The sequence below is a fragment of the Dryas octopetala genome, chromosome 4, assembly GCF_963921425.1.
Source record: "Dryas octopetala chromosome 4, drDryOcto1.1, whole genome shotgun sequence".
Classification (NCBI taxonomy): Eukaryota; Viridiplantae; Streptophyta; class Magnoliopsida; order Rosales; family Rosaceae; genus Dryas; species Dryas octopetala.
In genome coordinates, this window is record NC_141369.1 from 13,779,875 (window position 1) to 13,796,166 (window position 16,292).

The following is a 16,292-nucleotide window of genomic DNA, read 5'->3' on the forward strand; positions in this document are numbered from 1 at the left end:
AAGATACAATACATAATTTTGATTTTTTCAAGATCTCTAGCTTCTCTTCAATAATAATATATAAATTAAATAATATATTATTAATTTAAACTAAAATATAAACTATTATATAGATTATAGTATAAATACTAATACAATTCGAGTTCAGAATTTGGGTTTAGAATATGGGTTGGAATTCAAGCTCGGGTGGGCATGTACCAAAGTCCAATCCGAAAAATTCAAGTTGAGGTGGGGTTCGAGTTCGGGCAGGTTTTGACTTTTTCGAACCCTCTCTCACATGGATTCAAATATCTAGTTGAATTCGGGCGAGTTCGGGTTGACCCAGCCCGTGGTGCATTCCTTAATAAAATGCATTATTTACACCAATTAGAATATTTTATAAAATTTGATTTGAGAAAAATACTTGTTCAGTGATAGACCACATTCGAATATTCGATACATGATAAGATTTCGAGACTTGTCGACTCCACAAAGGCAACTAAGAGGGCAATTTTGTCAATTCAGAAACACCACCGTCTCTGAGTCTCTGACTCCCTATATCTTCTCCCCCCTCTCCGAACCCTAATTGCTCTCTTTCTCTCTTCCCCAAACCCTAGATCCAGGGTTTTATATCCGTTCCCTCCAATTCTCTCTCTCTCTCTCTCAAAACTTTTCATTTTTTTTTATCATTTTTTTAATTTCACAGAGTTCTCAACGCTCAGCGATCCCAACTCTCTATCTCTCTCGCTCAGTTTGAGCTCAAAGGTCTGCAATTTAAACCTTACCAAAGCTGTCTAACTTGTTCTTAAAGTTTCTGATTCACAATTCTCGGAAAAAACCCTTACCCTAACCCTCAAACTCAAATTTTGTTGTGGGTGTGTATAGATAGCATGGGTGAAGTCAGAGACAACGAAGCATACGAAGAAGAGCTCGTCGACTACGAAGAGGAAGAACCCAATGTCCCCAACTCCAACTCCAAGCCCTCTGGCGAGTCCGCCAAAAAGTTTGTATCTTTCACTCTTCATTGTAATTCCTTATGCTCTATTTTGCGTACTGGGAAATTTTTGCTTTATTTTTGTTTAACGAATAATTCCTTATGCCCAACGAAATTTAACCGAAAATAATACCATTAATCAATTGGGTTCTTTGCATATGTACAGGTAAAAGTTGTACTTTTTTTTGTTTTATATTTGAGCTCTGTATATACGTTTAGGTAAAAGTTGAACTTTTTTTTTTATAGCTCTGTATTTTTGTTTAATTTTTTTTTTATCCAAGTTTGGTTTTTTGGTTGGTTTTGTTTTATTTGAAGTGTTTATTGGGGTCACTGTGAGCACTAAAAAATTTGATATAGTAAAGTGTGTTTTGTTTGTTCATTCTCTTTACCAAACAAGAGATTTTGACAATATGTTTACTCAACTGTCTTCTTGGACCAAGGGCCCAAACTTCTTTCAATAGAATAGAGCCTAACAATTCCTTCAGGCTTCAGATCATCTGTCTTGGTACTTTTATCATGCTCAAATTATAAAAACACTTGCTCAACCGAATGAGGTTAAAATAGTGGTACAAGCCTCACTGTAGTGATTTAATGTAATTGAGATGTTCTCATTCTGCTCAGGTGTAACGGTAATTGGTAAAGTAGACGTAACAGTTTGATTTTTGATGCTCAAGTATTAGAAGGATTTCATGTGTTCTTTTCTTAGTTTACATTTGCGGGTAATACTTTCGTCTTTATATTGCTTCGTGTTTGTGTTATGTTGGATTTCACTACTACAAATTTGGTATGAGGTTGTGCTGTGCTGAGACATCTGGATAATCCTCTATGTATTTCTGATTTTCAGATGACATGGTTTTTTTAATTTTTGAGACCCAAATTTTATTTTTCTAAATTGCTATATAATGTGGTGTAGGGGCTATGTTGGCATCCATAGTTCGGGATTCAGAGACTTCCTGTTGAAACCAGAGCTTCTTCGAGCGATTGTGGATTCTGGATTCGAACATCCTTCAGAAGGCAAGGTTCTAATCATTGTTGTCATTATACATCTGTGAATAATTCTAAAATAAATGTCAATAAGCTGCTATACTTATGTTTCTCTTGTCTAAAGGAACTTGCTGCATACTTTATTGAGTTAAATCTTCTACATTCCCGGGTACCATTAAATGACTGATATCTTGACGTATTTTAAGTTGTCATAGTAATTCTACGCAGGGCAAGTGGGACCCACTTTATGAATTCTCACTGCTAATGCCTTCAACTGCTTGTGATTTAGCTAGTTTGGCCTGAAATGGCCTTGAAATGTAAATTCTTTGGATTGGTTTCCATAGCTATGGAATTTCAATAAATCAGCTGATGTCTAGATTCTTTATGATCTCTTGTGAAATGGATGTCATTTGTTTTATAGTTTTATATCTGAAGGGTGATGGATCTGCTTTATAGCTTTATATCTGAAGGGTGATGGTTCTGCTTTATAGTTTTATATCTGTTATATGTACCATATAAATTACTAATGTAAATTACAAAATGTGTAATACATCTGTGATTATAAATATCACTTGTTTGCCCTTTCATCAATTGATTTCTATTTGGGCATTGGTTTACTAGTGATGATTGGGCTGGACATGGAATGTGCGAATGACAAGATTGTCCAGCTGTTTTAGCATCTTTCTGTCGTGCAATTCTTTTACGTTTTCCTGCTTCTGAATTTCTGTTTTTTTATTTTATTTCCAGGTAATAACTAATTCCATATTCATGATTTCGGCGAGAAAACTGGTTTGGTAGAACTTTCCATTAAAAGGATCTGGAAGGTCATTTATACTTACTGAGGTTTCGTCCGCTACGATTTTATTTGCTTCTTCATTAGTTCAACACGAGTGCATCCCTCAAGCTATCTTAGGAATGGATGTCCTTTGTCAAGCAAAATCTGGGATGGGGAAAACTGCCGTCTTTGTTCTCTCCAGCCTTCAGCAGATAGATCCGGTTGCTGGTCAGGTTGCTGCTCTTGTTCTTTGCCACACCAGAGAATTGGCTTACCAGGTATGTTATTAAATTCATTATCAGTGCTGATATGTGCATTATGCATGCATATACATATGTGCATGGATGTATATATGCATGTTAGATATCAAAGTCAGTAATGTATTGGCCATTTTATGTTCTGTTTCTGTTTTGTTAAGGACCTGTTGCTTTTATTTTTACAGATTTGTCATGAATTTGAGAGATTCAGTACCTATTTGCCAGACGTAAAGGTTGCAGTCTTCTATGGAGGTGTCAGTATCAAGGTTCACAAAGATTTTCTGAAAAATGAATGTCCTCATATTGTTGTTGGAACACCTGGGAGAATATTGGCTCTGGCAAGAGATAAAGATCTTGGATTAAAGAATGTGAGGCATTTCATTCTTGATGAATGTGACAAGATGCTAGAATCACTCGGTAAATTTCTTTTGTTAGTTCTGTTAAATGGGGATTCCAACACAATTTCTTAGCAATGAAATTTGTTTTCTATTATGTTTATTTTATTTTTCCGTTTGTTCTATCTTTTTACAGACATGAGGAGAGATGTGCAGGAGATCTTTAAGTTGACTCCTCATGACAAGCAAGTGATGATGTTTTCAGCAACACTAAGCAAGGAAATCCGCCCTGTTTGCAAGAAATTTATGCAAGATGTAAGATTCGTTTAACCTTTAACATGAATTTGAAAATCATCAGCTTCTTCTTATGAATGTAATGTATTTGTTATTAATCACTAGAGTCCGGGTGGCTTTTTGTTGAATCCCTCCTAATTTTATGAGACAAGCATCCCAAAACATATTGGTCATGTTATTTAATGAGTATTTTATTGAATTTTTAAAGGGGGATATGATTTGGTTTGGGATTTTGAGCTATTGTACATGAGTCTACCTATGTCAGACAGCATTCAGAAATTGCAATCTTTTCTTTTTTGAAATCTTCACAACTATTATCAGAAACTTTGATTTGTGGGAATTCTGGGTTTGGTTTGTTTGCTTTTTGTTTACTTTGGTGTGTTGGAGGCTCAAGATTTGTGTTTTAATTCGATATGTGAATATGTTTTTTCTTTTCAGCCCATGGAGATTTATGTAGATGATGAGGCCAAGTTGACTCTTCATGGTCTTGTACAGGTTCGTGAAACATGTGATTAATGAGCTTTTGTTTTGTTGGTTAACTGTTTCTTGCTCGCTCACCCTCGTACTCTCTCTGCAGCATTACATCAAATTGAGTGAACCTGAAAAAAACCGCAAGTTGACTGACCTTCTTGATGCTTTGGATTTCAACCAAGTTGTTATCTTTGTAAAAAGTGTCAGCAGAGCAGCTGAGCTGAACAAGTTACTTGCTGATTGTAACTTCCCCTCTATCTGCATTCATTCTGGAATGCCTCAGGAAGAAAGGTATGCATTCTATCCTTTTGGAATATATTTAAATGAGTTAGTATCAACCAATTTGTTCACCTGCATGCTTACAGTTGTTAGCCTTCATTATAATGGTTTGGTTATAATGTCAGACAAATTTTCATCAATTTTTTGTATGCTAAAAGAATAATATTTTTCCTAACGAAAATAAGAATGATATTTTTTTGTTTGTTTTTTCTCTTGGTTTTCCTATTACTTTTTGTCCATTCCCATATAATTGAAGGATGCCTTCCTGGCCAAAAAAAAAAAAAAAAAAAGAACGATGCCTTGTTCTTGCTTAGTTGTTTGCTTCTATGGTGTTTCATCCCCCCCCTCCCTTTCTCCCCGACCTTTTTAGCTTCTGTGGAAATCTCTGTTATTTTTATTAACCAAGATTTATCTGGACCTCAGATAAATGGATTACCTAAGGAGGTCCAGATAAATCCTTGCAATGTTATTTGCATTACAAACACCAGATTTTTGGTTCTGCAGCTGACCTGGTATTGGTGGTTCTCTAGAATATGATATCTTTTCATTTTTCATTTTTTCTTCTCAATGTCTAGCTTTACATACTGGCTTATGGAGTATTTAGCCTCATTGTATGCTGACCAAATATTTCTGCATTTTACATGTCAGGAATATCTAGTCTTGTCTGATTTTGCATGGTTTTCCATTTGCAGGTTGAAACGTTACAAGAATTTCAAGGAGGGGCTTTCGAGAATTCTTGTGGCTACAGATTTAGTAGGAAGGGGAATTGACATAGAGCGTGTTAACATTGTTATTAACTATGACATGCCAGACTCTGCTGATACCTACTTACACAGGGTATTTATTTGTTATGCATTTGTGTCAATAATTTGTTACTTGCCTTTGTCTGTCGGTGGGCTACTCTGTAAAAATTCATCTTAAAATATACATTAGTTGAATTTCTTATAATCTAAAAAATTTAAGATGCATGTTTTTTACTTAGAGTAATTAAATCTATATTGTTTGTTTTAATCTATAAATTTTAAGTCGTAGCTCCAGCAGAATAAATAACACTCAAAGCAGGAGTGAACACTCAAAGCAGGAGTGGTGGTGAACACTAAAAGCAGGAGTGAAAACTAAAGCAGGAGTGGCCCACCATTTAGAGTATTCCCTAACACAGAAGTTGGTTGTCTAAAGGGTGGACAAACTTATAAGTGTATTTTCCCTAATCTCTAGCTGACTTTGCTCTGGTGTCTCATGATTCTGTACTGGGTTTTCTTTCTTCATAGGTTGGCAGAGCTGGTAGGTTTGGTACCAAAGGGCTAGCAATTACGTTTGTCTCATCTGCATCCGACTCTGATGTTCTTCATCAGGTAATTTATTTATATTTTATTCCAGGCTTGACTTCTTGCACTTTTCCTATTACCCTTCCGTTAATCCAAATTTTACCATGACTGTTTCAGGTCCAGTCAAGGTTTGAGGTGGACATAAAGGAGCTTCCAGAGCAAATTGATACTTCTACATACAGTAAGATAGCCTTTTTCACAAAATGTTAATATTCCAGTATAGTACACGCTGCAGTTTATCTAGTCAGAAACTCAATCGGAGAGGCCCTTTGGATAAACAGTAGCCCACTAAACATGAAAGAAGTTAATAATACTTATAAAATACTTATTCAATGGAATGGTTCGTAGGGTTCCTTTTTCTTTTGGACTAGGTGGGTTAGGATTTGTATAAGTGGATTTTTTCCAACTCAGGATTTTTTTTGGGTCAAGTAACTCGGATATAATCTGATACAGATACTCACGGATCTTTCTTTTATGTTTATGCAGTGCAAGCCTGAACTATTTTTTCAAGCCAACTAGCAGCCTTGCAGCAATGCGAAGGATGGATGACTCTGGATCTGGTGCAGTGGTGAAGACATGGTGGAGGGGCACAATGGGGCTTATCTGGATTTTTCATCTCTTTAGTCTTTACCCCTTTTTTTTACATGTTATGATAATGAATTCCATAAATTTAGTACAAATTTGGCAGAAATTTGTTTTAATCACAGATTACTCATTTTGATTTTTCATCTCTTTGCCCTTTTTTAGACAATGATCTCTTTATCCATTTTTTAAAATGTATATGGATTTGTGAAATTGACACATTTCACATGGGGCTTGAAACACTAATGTGAAATTTTACTAGTCCAAAATCCAACCGGGTTCAAACCAGTTACTACTGTGCATCAATGTAGTAAAATCAGGGGGTTATTTAGGCTTTATTTTTTAGTCACTAATCATAGTTGTTTTCAAACTTCGGTCCTAATGTTTTACTACCGTACTCTCTTGATCAATTGCTGTATCAAATGAATGAAGTAAAACTTGAATCTGAAAATGAAAGAAAAAAACAAAGACAACCAATACTCACTGAAACCACAAAAAAGACCCATAGTTTCTAATATACCATTTTACCCTTGAACTTATGGTAATGTGCTTGGTACATTTTCATTGTTAACAGGAAATTGAACATAATTAAATGTAGGGGCTACATTGATGCACAGTACCAAAGCTTGAGGGCCACATTTGAAATTTTGAGGACCACAATGATAATAGGGCAATAAATCAGGGCCTTGATGGTAACATTCCTTCAGTGTTTGATCATGTTCATAGTTTTCCTTAAAAAAGAAGATTAAATTCACAGTTAAGAGGATCAAAATTAGACTGTTTTTATTTGCCATCCGAGTAGGTCAGATCTAGTAGAAGGAGAATGTAAAAGGAAAATGTTGGTAACTTTTTCTTTAATATCCACTCACTATATACTTCTCCAAACTAAAAATTAATTTATGAGGTGTTGGATGTGTAAGTTAATTTTTTCTGGTGTAGACCTGATGAAATCTTTTGGCCTTGTTACGTAATTTCGATGAAACTTTTTGGTTTTTATCATTCTCTTACAACTCCGTGAGCAGTATGGTTTGTTGCACATGTCAAAGGCCAAACTCACTAACCGCGACACCGCGTTATATTATAAAAAGAACAATACTAGGGTCACCCCTTGGGGATACCTCAAGGTCACCTCATCTCCCCAAATTATGATTTCGGCAATGTCGGAGAATAATTGGAACCGTTCAATTTTTAGATAACATATTAAAGATTATTTCTGCAAAAAATCAAATCAATCGGAAATCGTTTGGTTATATAACTGTTGTAAATTAAATAGAAAAAATCAACGGTTTGGTAAAAAAATCACTCTTTAATTGAAAACCATCTATTTTTCTATTTAATTGACAACAGTTATATAACCAAACGATTTCCGATTGATTTGATTTTTTGCAGAGATGATCTTTAATATGTTATTTAAAAAGTGAACGGTTTCGATTATGCGCAGACATTGCCGAAATCATGAATTGAGGGGGGTGAGGTGACCTTGAGGTACCCCAAGGGGTGACCCAAGTATGGTTCTTATAAAAATTGGAAATCCACAATTAATTTCAGAACAATACTTGGTCACCCCTTGGGGGTATCTCAAGGTCTCCTCAAATTCTGATTTCTGAAATGTCGGCGCATAATCAGAACCGTTCACTTGTTAGATAACATATTAAAGATCATCTCTGTAAAAAATCAAATCAATCGAAAATCGTTTGATTATATATTGTCAATTAAATAGAAAAAATAGATGGTTTTCAATTAAAGAATGATTTTTTTATGAAACCGTTGATTTTTCTATTTAATTGACAACAATTATATAACCAAACGATTTTCGATTGATTTGATTTTTTGCATAGATGATCTTTAATATGTTATCTAAAAAGTGAACAGTTCAGATTATATGTGCCGACATTACCAAAATCATAATTTGGGGAAGTGAAGTGACCTTGAGGTACTCCGAAGGAGTGACCAAAGTATTGTTCTTAATTTCATATGCTTCGTTTTTTAAATTACAGGTTCCTTACCTCACTGCTTTTTTGGGTGGGGTGAAGAGACAACTTAAAATAGAAACTAGAATTAAAATCAAGTCAACTAAATTACAACACTCCAAAGTACGTTGGACAAAAAAAAAAAAAAAAAACCAACTCCTAAGTCCGGACTTGAAGAATTATATATAAAAACTTATATTTTATTTGAAAAAATATAATATAATTAATTAATTGGACTTCTATAAATTCAGCAAAGTGATAACCAACTTATTCTCAACCTTCTTTCTCAACAAATAGGCCGAAGCTGCTAAAATAAAAAAGATGGTAACTACTTGTATTACAGTGGTGATTGTAGCTATAGTAGTAACACTGCATAGATCAGAAGCTGCAGAATATGCAGTAGGAAATGCGATGGGCTGGACTCAACCTTCAGTAAAATTTGGCCCCGACCCTTATGCATTTTGGGCTTCTAATTTTAAATTTTTTGTTGGCGACGTTCTAGGTAAACTTTACTCGATCTGGTTAATGGTTATATTGTTATGCAAGCAAAAGATTTCAGCTATCTCCTATCTTTTAAGATAAATTGTGATTTACATATCCATATATCTTCGTAATGGATTTAGATACTCTGCTTGTCTTATTTTTAATTGTTTTAATCGAAATAATTTAATATAAATTTAAAGATTTATATAACTTGATTCATATACAAAAAATACTACGAATCCATTTCATCATTAGTAGAGAAAAAAAAGCCGAGGATCCGGATCCCTTGGTAATAGTTCATCTCTATGACCTTTGTACATATCATAATTGCAAAAGCTGATCATACATTGGGTTTTAAATTAGTTGATCATTATTACTAAGATATATAAATTTGGTTGTTTGTATTGTTTACAGTCTTCAGGTTTGAGAAAGGAAAAGATGATTTGGCTTTTGTGACCCCTGAAGATTTCAACAATTGTAACACCGCGAAGCCAATTATTGTGTGGACTGAAACATGTTACATAAGCTTCCATGATGCCGGCACATATCACTTTACTAGTACTTTCCCTGGGCACTGCTCTGGAGGACAAAAATTAGCTGTTTTCATCGACCAGCGTCCCAAAACATCACCTACCCTAAACTCCAGCACTTCCTATGTTAAAACTTCTTCGCCTGCGAGAACTTGTGAGTGGAAGAATGGATACAAGAAAATGTGTATATATGTTCAATCTCAAAATAGGGAGTGCTTCTAATTATCTTACAAAAAGGTACTCCTTGCTAGTTAAAGGAGGTCTAGATCCTCTATTGTTATATACGAATAACAAATTGAGAAAAAGTTTTTACAGATTTAACAGCCTTTAAGTTTCTTATATGAAATAACTACAATGATGAATACTCATCACAAGAATTAATGACACTCAGGCCGTTTTTCAAAGGCCTTGTGCGAAGTTTTAACAACGAGACCCTTTTTGACTGTCTCACATAAAAAATAAAAAATAAAACATAATTGCACAACACCCAAAAGCCCTAATAAAAAAAAAAAACTCTAAATAGTATATGTTGAAATACTAAATATAATAGTATATGTTGAAATACTAAATATACACACTTCAATCTTGGTAAGCCTCCCAATCCAACTATTTGAGATTACCTCTAAAATTATTGATGAAGATTGAGAAGGTGAACAAGAAGAGTTGGAGAGAGAGAGAGAGAGAGAGAGAGAGAGAGAGAGAGAGAGAGAGAGAGAGAGAGAGAGAGAGAGAGAGAGAGAGAGAGAGAGAGAGATGGTTTTTTTTTTTTTTTGATTAAGTGACATATATAGAGCTCTGGGTTTAAAATTTGGGCCCTTAAGGCCTTCTACAATGGTGATCTCCAAATACCCAGTACCCAAATCAATTTTGGGTATCAAAAAGTGTTAAAATATAGATTTTGGAGATTACCAACACAATGGTGTTGAGGCCCAACTTTGAGGATATCAATATTTAACTCATTTATTTGTTGGTGGGCTAGCCATTTAATAGCTTTTATTTGTTAGTGGGCCAGCCATTTAATTTGGTTTTGGGTATAATCTATACCCAAAACTGGGGATAGCTTTTGGGTCTCAAAAAATTATGGGGATCACATTCCGGCCCATTGTGGCTGGACTATACCCATTTTATACCCAAAAAATGGGTTTGGGATCAGATTCAGGATGCATTGTGGAAGGCCTAAGAGCGGAGGGCCCTGTGCGGTCGTACCACTTGCACCACATCAAGTCTGGCCCTGATGACACTATATGTATGACATTATGTATATATATTAACCTGTTGGGGCACTATGGGTGCTTTAATTTGACACCTTCATCACAAGTGTGGCAAGGAAAGAGAATTTATTTGTTTTTGGTCAATTTGAAAGCAATACTATTGTAGATCGAGAAAGTTGATTCAAGATATAAAGTTGATTACTTTGAAATCAGATCGAGTTGGAAGAACATAATTAAGCAAACTGCATGAAATTTAAGATTCAAAGTTGAAGCTGGGATAATTGCTACAAGCAGTCCTTTTTAGACAGAGTTTTCAAAATAATAAAATTATTTTTAAATTCTAACTTGGTGCCAATACGTGTCGTTACATCTGATTTAATAGTGTGGTTGATCACCATTTTTCATAGTCCATAGTGACAACGGGAATTAATGTACAATGTGTATAAGTATATATAGGACCATGTGTATTATAAAAAAGAGTATATACATACGTAATCTATATGTGTATGTACGTACATATACAATGTTTATGTTTTTTTTGGGTAACCAAGGGTGTCTGGGCCAGCTTTCACGCACCAGATTAATCCTTTGGATCGGTCAAAGACAGACAATCCACACCAGACCTAGGGGATTCACAAGTTATTTTACCTCCCTTACTGCCTGGCTCCAAGGGTCATACTGAAGACTCGAACTTGGGTGCCTGAGTTTACAGCTATACTTCCGAACCAATTCCTCCAACACCTTAGAGTTTCAATGTCTATGTTAATTGGTATCTGTTACGGAAAAGAAATGGTATTTATGCAGTCATATCCCTCATGTACTCTAGCCATATCAGAAAAAAGTCAACGGATATGGCCAAATTCGTATCTGATAGCCGTATCCGTGCAGTTGGAATATTCGATATTGCATACTGGCCACCTTCTAGAAAGGTATCTGTGCTTTCCAGGTGCCGGCCTAAATAGCTAAGATCTAGGTCTAGCTAGCACATGCTACGATCTTCAGCCCATTTCGTGCTTATGATTGTGCAATACTTGACCTATGCTGTATCTGATGGCCGGGCTAAAAGTTTCGGCATGGTACCGTTCGACCCATTCAATGGTATCGTGAGCATGTCGGCCCAACTCGTTCTGTGCTCTTATTATGCCGTGCCCGTGCCCATGCTAGTTCGGCCTATTTGACACCGCCAAGATCCTAAATGTTTTTGCATGTTTTAATTTGTCATTTTAGGTAATTTTAAGGAGGGTAAATTGTAATGAATTTTTTACATGATGGGTGGGATGAGCAGTTTGGGAAGTAACAATAGCGTCATTAATTCTTGAGCAAATTATCTGTAAGTACCTCAATTATGCACTGATTTTCAATTTAGTACCCCAAAATTTTTTTAAAGTTTTAATTTTTTAAAGAATTTTTTTTATTCAAAAAATTTTAAAAATATTATTATCTTTTAAATGTGGGAAAAAATACGAAAATACCCATGCCACGTCAGCATATAACGGTTTATTTGACAGAAAAACTAACGGAGGTAATATTTTGACACAAAATGAAAGTTAAAAGTACTTTTTGTCAAATTTTTAAAGTTGGGGTACTAAATTAAAAATCAGTGCATAATTGAGGTACTTATAGATAATTTGCTCTTAATTCTTTTGATATCTTTGGCATTTCACAAGAATTCTGACAAATATTAATACGTAGAAAGAGACCTCAGTAGCATTTCTTAAGTATTTTGACCAAATTCAGTCATTCTTAAAAATAGAAGATTCAGTCAATCGAGAATTAATTAGTACTTGCCTCATATTGCTAACCCACGTTTGATTCGTAGTATTGTACTGTTTTTATTTGCCAATAATTTTCAAGTGTGAAATATTCTTCTATTTCAATAATTTATTCAGCACTGGACATATAGGAACGATCGACAGCGGCTAAATGCAATAAAAATTAAAATCCGATGACAACTAAATTTAGATTTCTTTCCTAATGCATTTGACAAAGATCACTTTAAATTGGCATGTTGTTTAATCCCCAAATGACCCTGTAATCGACCTTTTTTATCAATCTTGTGTCTCTTCCTGTACGTGTTGCATAGTTTTAAACACACAATGGTACATTTAGTTCATTGTTTATATATTCATGTTCTCTTGTCAGATGATAAATCTGAATTATTGATTATATTGACTGTTATTTGAATACATGTAAATAGATTACAGTATGAAAATATAAGTATCCTAAGTTATTAGATTATGTGTCAAGAAAATATTACCCGCTTAACATTAATACAAAAAATACTAATGGTTTAATAGTTATGGTAACTGAATTTTGTCTCATGCAGGATTCATTTGCTATTGTTTATGTTATGAGCCTGATTTCAGCTATGATAGCATCTTGTATTCATGCCCAAGTGGCTAATGAGACGTCTGAATTTAACGTTGTAGCATTTGGAGCACATGGCGATAGTACCACAAACGATTCCCAGGTATGTATGCATTACTTTATTTTTCTTTTAAACTGTAAGATATTTCGCTAAATCGATCAACCAGTTTGGTTTCTTGATTACTTTGCAGTACGTAGATGCAACTTAGCAAATAATATTATCTTTCTGATATAACTTTTTAACTTTTTCTTTTTTACCAAATTTTCAGGCCTTCATTAGGACATGGCAGGCTACTTGTAACGCTACAGAAGCTATGCCCACAATGGTTATTCCAAAGGATAAAACATTTTTGGTGCACCCCATAACCTTTGCTGGCCCATGCAAGCCTGCTAAAATCAATATTGTGGTATGTATATATAGTCATTTTCACGTGTGAATAGCATGTGCAGATTCATTGGCTAGTCCAAATCTTTGAGTTTTTATTTTTTTTGCACCTTGACCAATCGACACTTGTTAATTTCTTCAAAAGCTAAACTATAAACCCTAAACTGTAAAACGATGATTGAACACGTACTCTAAAATAATCAAATATGCCGTGTCTATTGACTTGAGCTATTCTTGCAAAATTATAACTCTTCTATAAATCGGTCTGACTCAACTGATCCACCAAGAATTTGATTTTACATCATAATCAATTAAGTCATTCTTTTTTTTGCCCAGTTATCTGGAACAATCCTTGCACCTAACGGTCCTCAGGAATTTGAGACAAATGGACCATGGTTACAATTCAATGGAGTATCGGGGATAAATATTAATGGCAATGGTTCGATCGATGGTCGTGGAAAGGGATGGTGGGATATCTCATGCAGGTTCCATCCTGAGCTTAAGGTATAATACTATCTAAAAGGCTCTCTTGCTACAAAGTTTGCGACATAATAATATTATGTTGTGTTTTTAAACTGTAAATTTGAATTAGATTCGCTTTTAACTAAATAAGTGGTCCAGATTACATTTGTTTTTATGGCTAAATATTTAATTACATTTGATACTTTTCATTTTCCTTTTGATCGAGATTGCTGTATGTTACTATCACAATTAATTTTCACTTTATTTAATTTTTCAACAGGATTGTGGAAAAGTTGCACCCACGGTATGTACCACTTGTTTACATTGTTTGGATATTTAATAGTATCAACTGATCAATATATCTTTCTCTTCCATAGTCCCATATTAATTTGTTCCTGATGATCAAACAAACTAATTAATTTGTTAAATTCTGTTGGCAGGCACTCACATTTAGAGGTTGCCAAGGTGTGGATATGAGCAATATTTTGTTCTCCAATAGTCCCCAAACTCATATACTTGTGGAGGGAAGTCACAATGTGGACTTTGGATTCTTAACTATACAATCTCCTGGAGATAGCCCCAACACGGATGGCATTCATATTTCAAATGCTGATAATGTGACTGTTCATGATACACATATTGGCAGCGGTAAATAACTTTTAAAAAATTTATAGTTATTATTTAGCTTAATATCTCTGATAATAGTCATTAATATAGATGTATTAATTAGAACTTAGAAGGTACATGTGATTTTTATTTGTTCGACAATACCCAAATTAACATTTTCTATATCAACAAAAGAAGATTTAGTTTAAAGTAATAGCTAAATGTAATATAATTATTATTTTTTTTGGGACTGAAAATGTAATATAAATTTGTCCTATAGGTGATGATTGTGTTTCTATTGGGGATCATGTTGCAAGAATTAATGTCAACAACGTGGCATGCGGGCCTGGTCATGGTATAAGGTAACTGAACATAATCATATATTTATATTGTACATATATATGTATATATGGTAATATTTTTTTATTTGATATCTAATAAATTATATGGCAAACTCTTAGTTAATTTGATATCACGTATCTAAAGTGGAATCTTTCTGACTAATTCTCAAAAAAAGAATCTCTTTTTACTAATGGTTTTAATTCACAGTTCAACAATATAATATGTTAACCATATGAGTTTGAAAACAGAATATTTTCATACATATATATTTATATTATTTATGTAAGTACAATTAAAATGTATATGCATGTGGACCTGTGGTACATGATAATTAAATTTGACATATTTTGTTTGTTGCTATAGCATTGGCAGCTTAGGTAAAGATGGAAACGAAGTAGATGTGAAAAACATTACTGTACGCCACATTAATTTTACCAGGACAACAAATGGTGTACGGATCAAGACATATCAGGTGCAAATTACAGAATCCAATTCATCCTCATGCATCCAATTATTTATGGAAATATTTGGAAATTATATTGTTCCAGCATTTGCAAGATTAGCATCTGATTATAATCACATTGGTAGACCATTCATTCTTATTAGTATGATATTAGAAACAATGCACTTGAAAAGTCTTAACATGTGATTATTTTACACCTTTCTTTTTTCAGAAATTTGAACTCAAATTAACTATTTTTTCTCTGGGATGTATAGGTTGGGAGAGGGCAGGTTCGAAATATTGAGTTCTCAAATCTAAACTTCACAGCAGTAGAAAATCCGATTATTATTGACCAGTATTACTGCGAGACACGCTTTGCTTGCGAACCAACGGTAAAGAGAAAGAGACCTTCCCTCTGTGCCAACATCATTTGTAACCCCAAATGCGCTAATTAACAAACTCTTTACTTTGTCCTTGATTATAAAGAAAGTTTACATATATATATATAGACCCTAGTTAGAAAAATAAAACTTACAAGAACCCAATTAGAAAAGGACCAATTTGATAAGTTTCCCTTTAACTTATATCTATATCCTATACGAATTAATTTTGTACGTACTCTTAATTATTTATGATACAGAAAACTGGAGTTCATATAAGTGAGGTGGTGTACCGTGATGCAATTGGGACATCAAAGACTGAAGTGGCAATCAATTTCAATTGCAGCACAAATGTGCCTTGCACTAACATCAACTTAGACGCTATCAAATTAGCACCCGCAACTTCAGGAGTGGAACTCATTTCAAGCTGCAACAACGCTTATGGATCTGCAAACGGACCAGTTGAACCCAAGGCCTACCTAAAACAATTGATCGATGAGAATGACCATATATGTTCTTACAAAGGCTGCAGAGAGTTCAAGCACTGATGGCACGTACCATTGAAATCAAAATTCAATTTCTCGTCATTAATTGTATCGGACTTTCAATATTCAAACATTTCATTTTACACTCCCAGCTTGAGTGGAAGAATATTCTAGTAAAAAAAATTATATATACATATATATATATTGGATTAAAAAAGAAAACCATTGATCGATCTTGTTCACTAGCACATCTCCACTGACTTTATTTTGTATATATATATACCAGTATTTTAGTACATAATTTCAAAAAGAAAAACAAATAGTGCATATATATACCATCATTTTCTAGAGAGG

The 16,292-nt window shown here is 34.2% G+C and overlaps 2 protein-coding genes across 3 annotated transcripts; both read left to right on the plus strand.

Moving 5' to 3' along the window:
- Positions 1-493: 493 nt before the first annotated feature.
- On the plus strand, positions 494-6,577 carry LOC147287059 (DEAD-box ATP-dependent RNA helicase 15-like). 2 transcript variants are annotated; one of them, XM_086240348.1, is made up of 12 exons: positions 494-744; positions 865-982; positions 1,887-1,987; positions 2,838-3,010; positions 3,175-3,406; positions 3,521-3,639; positions 4,057-4,113; positions 4,196-4,380; positions 5,061-5,205; positions 5,637-5,720; positions 5,811-5,874; positions 6,180-6,577. In XM_086240348.1, exons 2-12 carry the CDS (start codon positions 870-872, stop codon positions 6,188-6,190), a joined length of 1,284 nt encoding a protein of 427 aa, XP_086096474.1. In that variant the 5' UTR covers positions 494-744; positions 865-869; the 3' UTR covers positions 6,191-6,577. The 2 variants fall into 2 exon arrangements, with proteins under 2 accessions (XP_086096474.1, XP_086096475.1); XM_086240349.1 differs by lacking the exon at positions 494-744 and having other exon boundaries at positions 944-982; positions 2,705-3,010.
- A 4,743-nt stretch (positions 6,578-11,320) lies between these two features.
- Positions 11,321-16,001, plus strand: LOC147287060 (Pectin lyase-like superfamily protein). Its single transcript, XM_086240874.1, has 10 exons — positions 11,321-11,398; positions 12,796-12,939; positions 13,106-13,243; positions 13,558-13,725; positions 13,964-13,987; positions 14,124-14,331; positions 14,570-14,651; positions 14,995-15,103; positions 15,349-15,465; positions 15,714-16,001. Exons 1-10 carry the CDS (start codon positions 11,321-11,323, stop codon positions 15,999-16,001), a joined length of 1,356 nt encoding a protein of 451 aa, XP_086097000.1.
- The last annotated feature ends 291 nt before the right edge of the window (positions 16,002-16,292 follow it).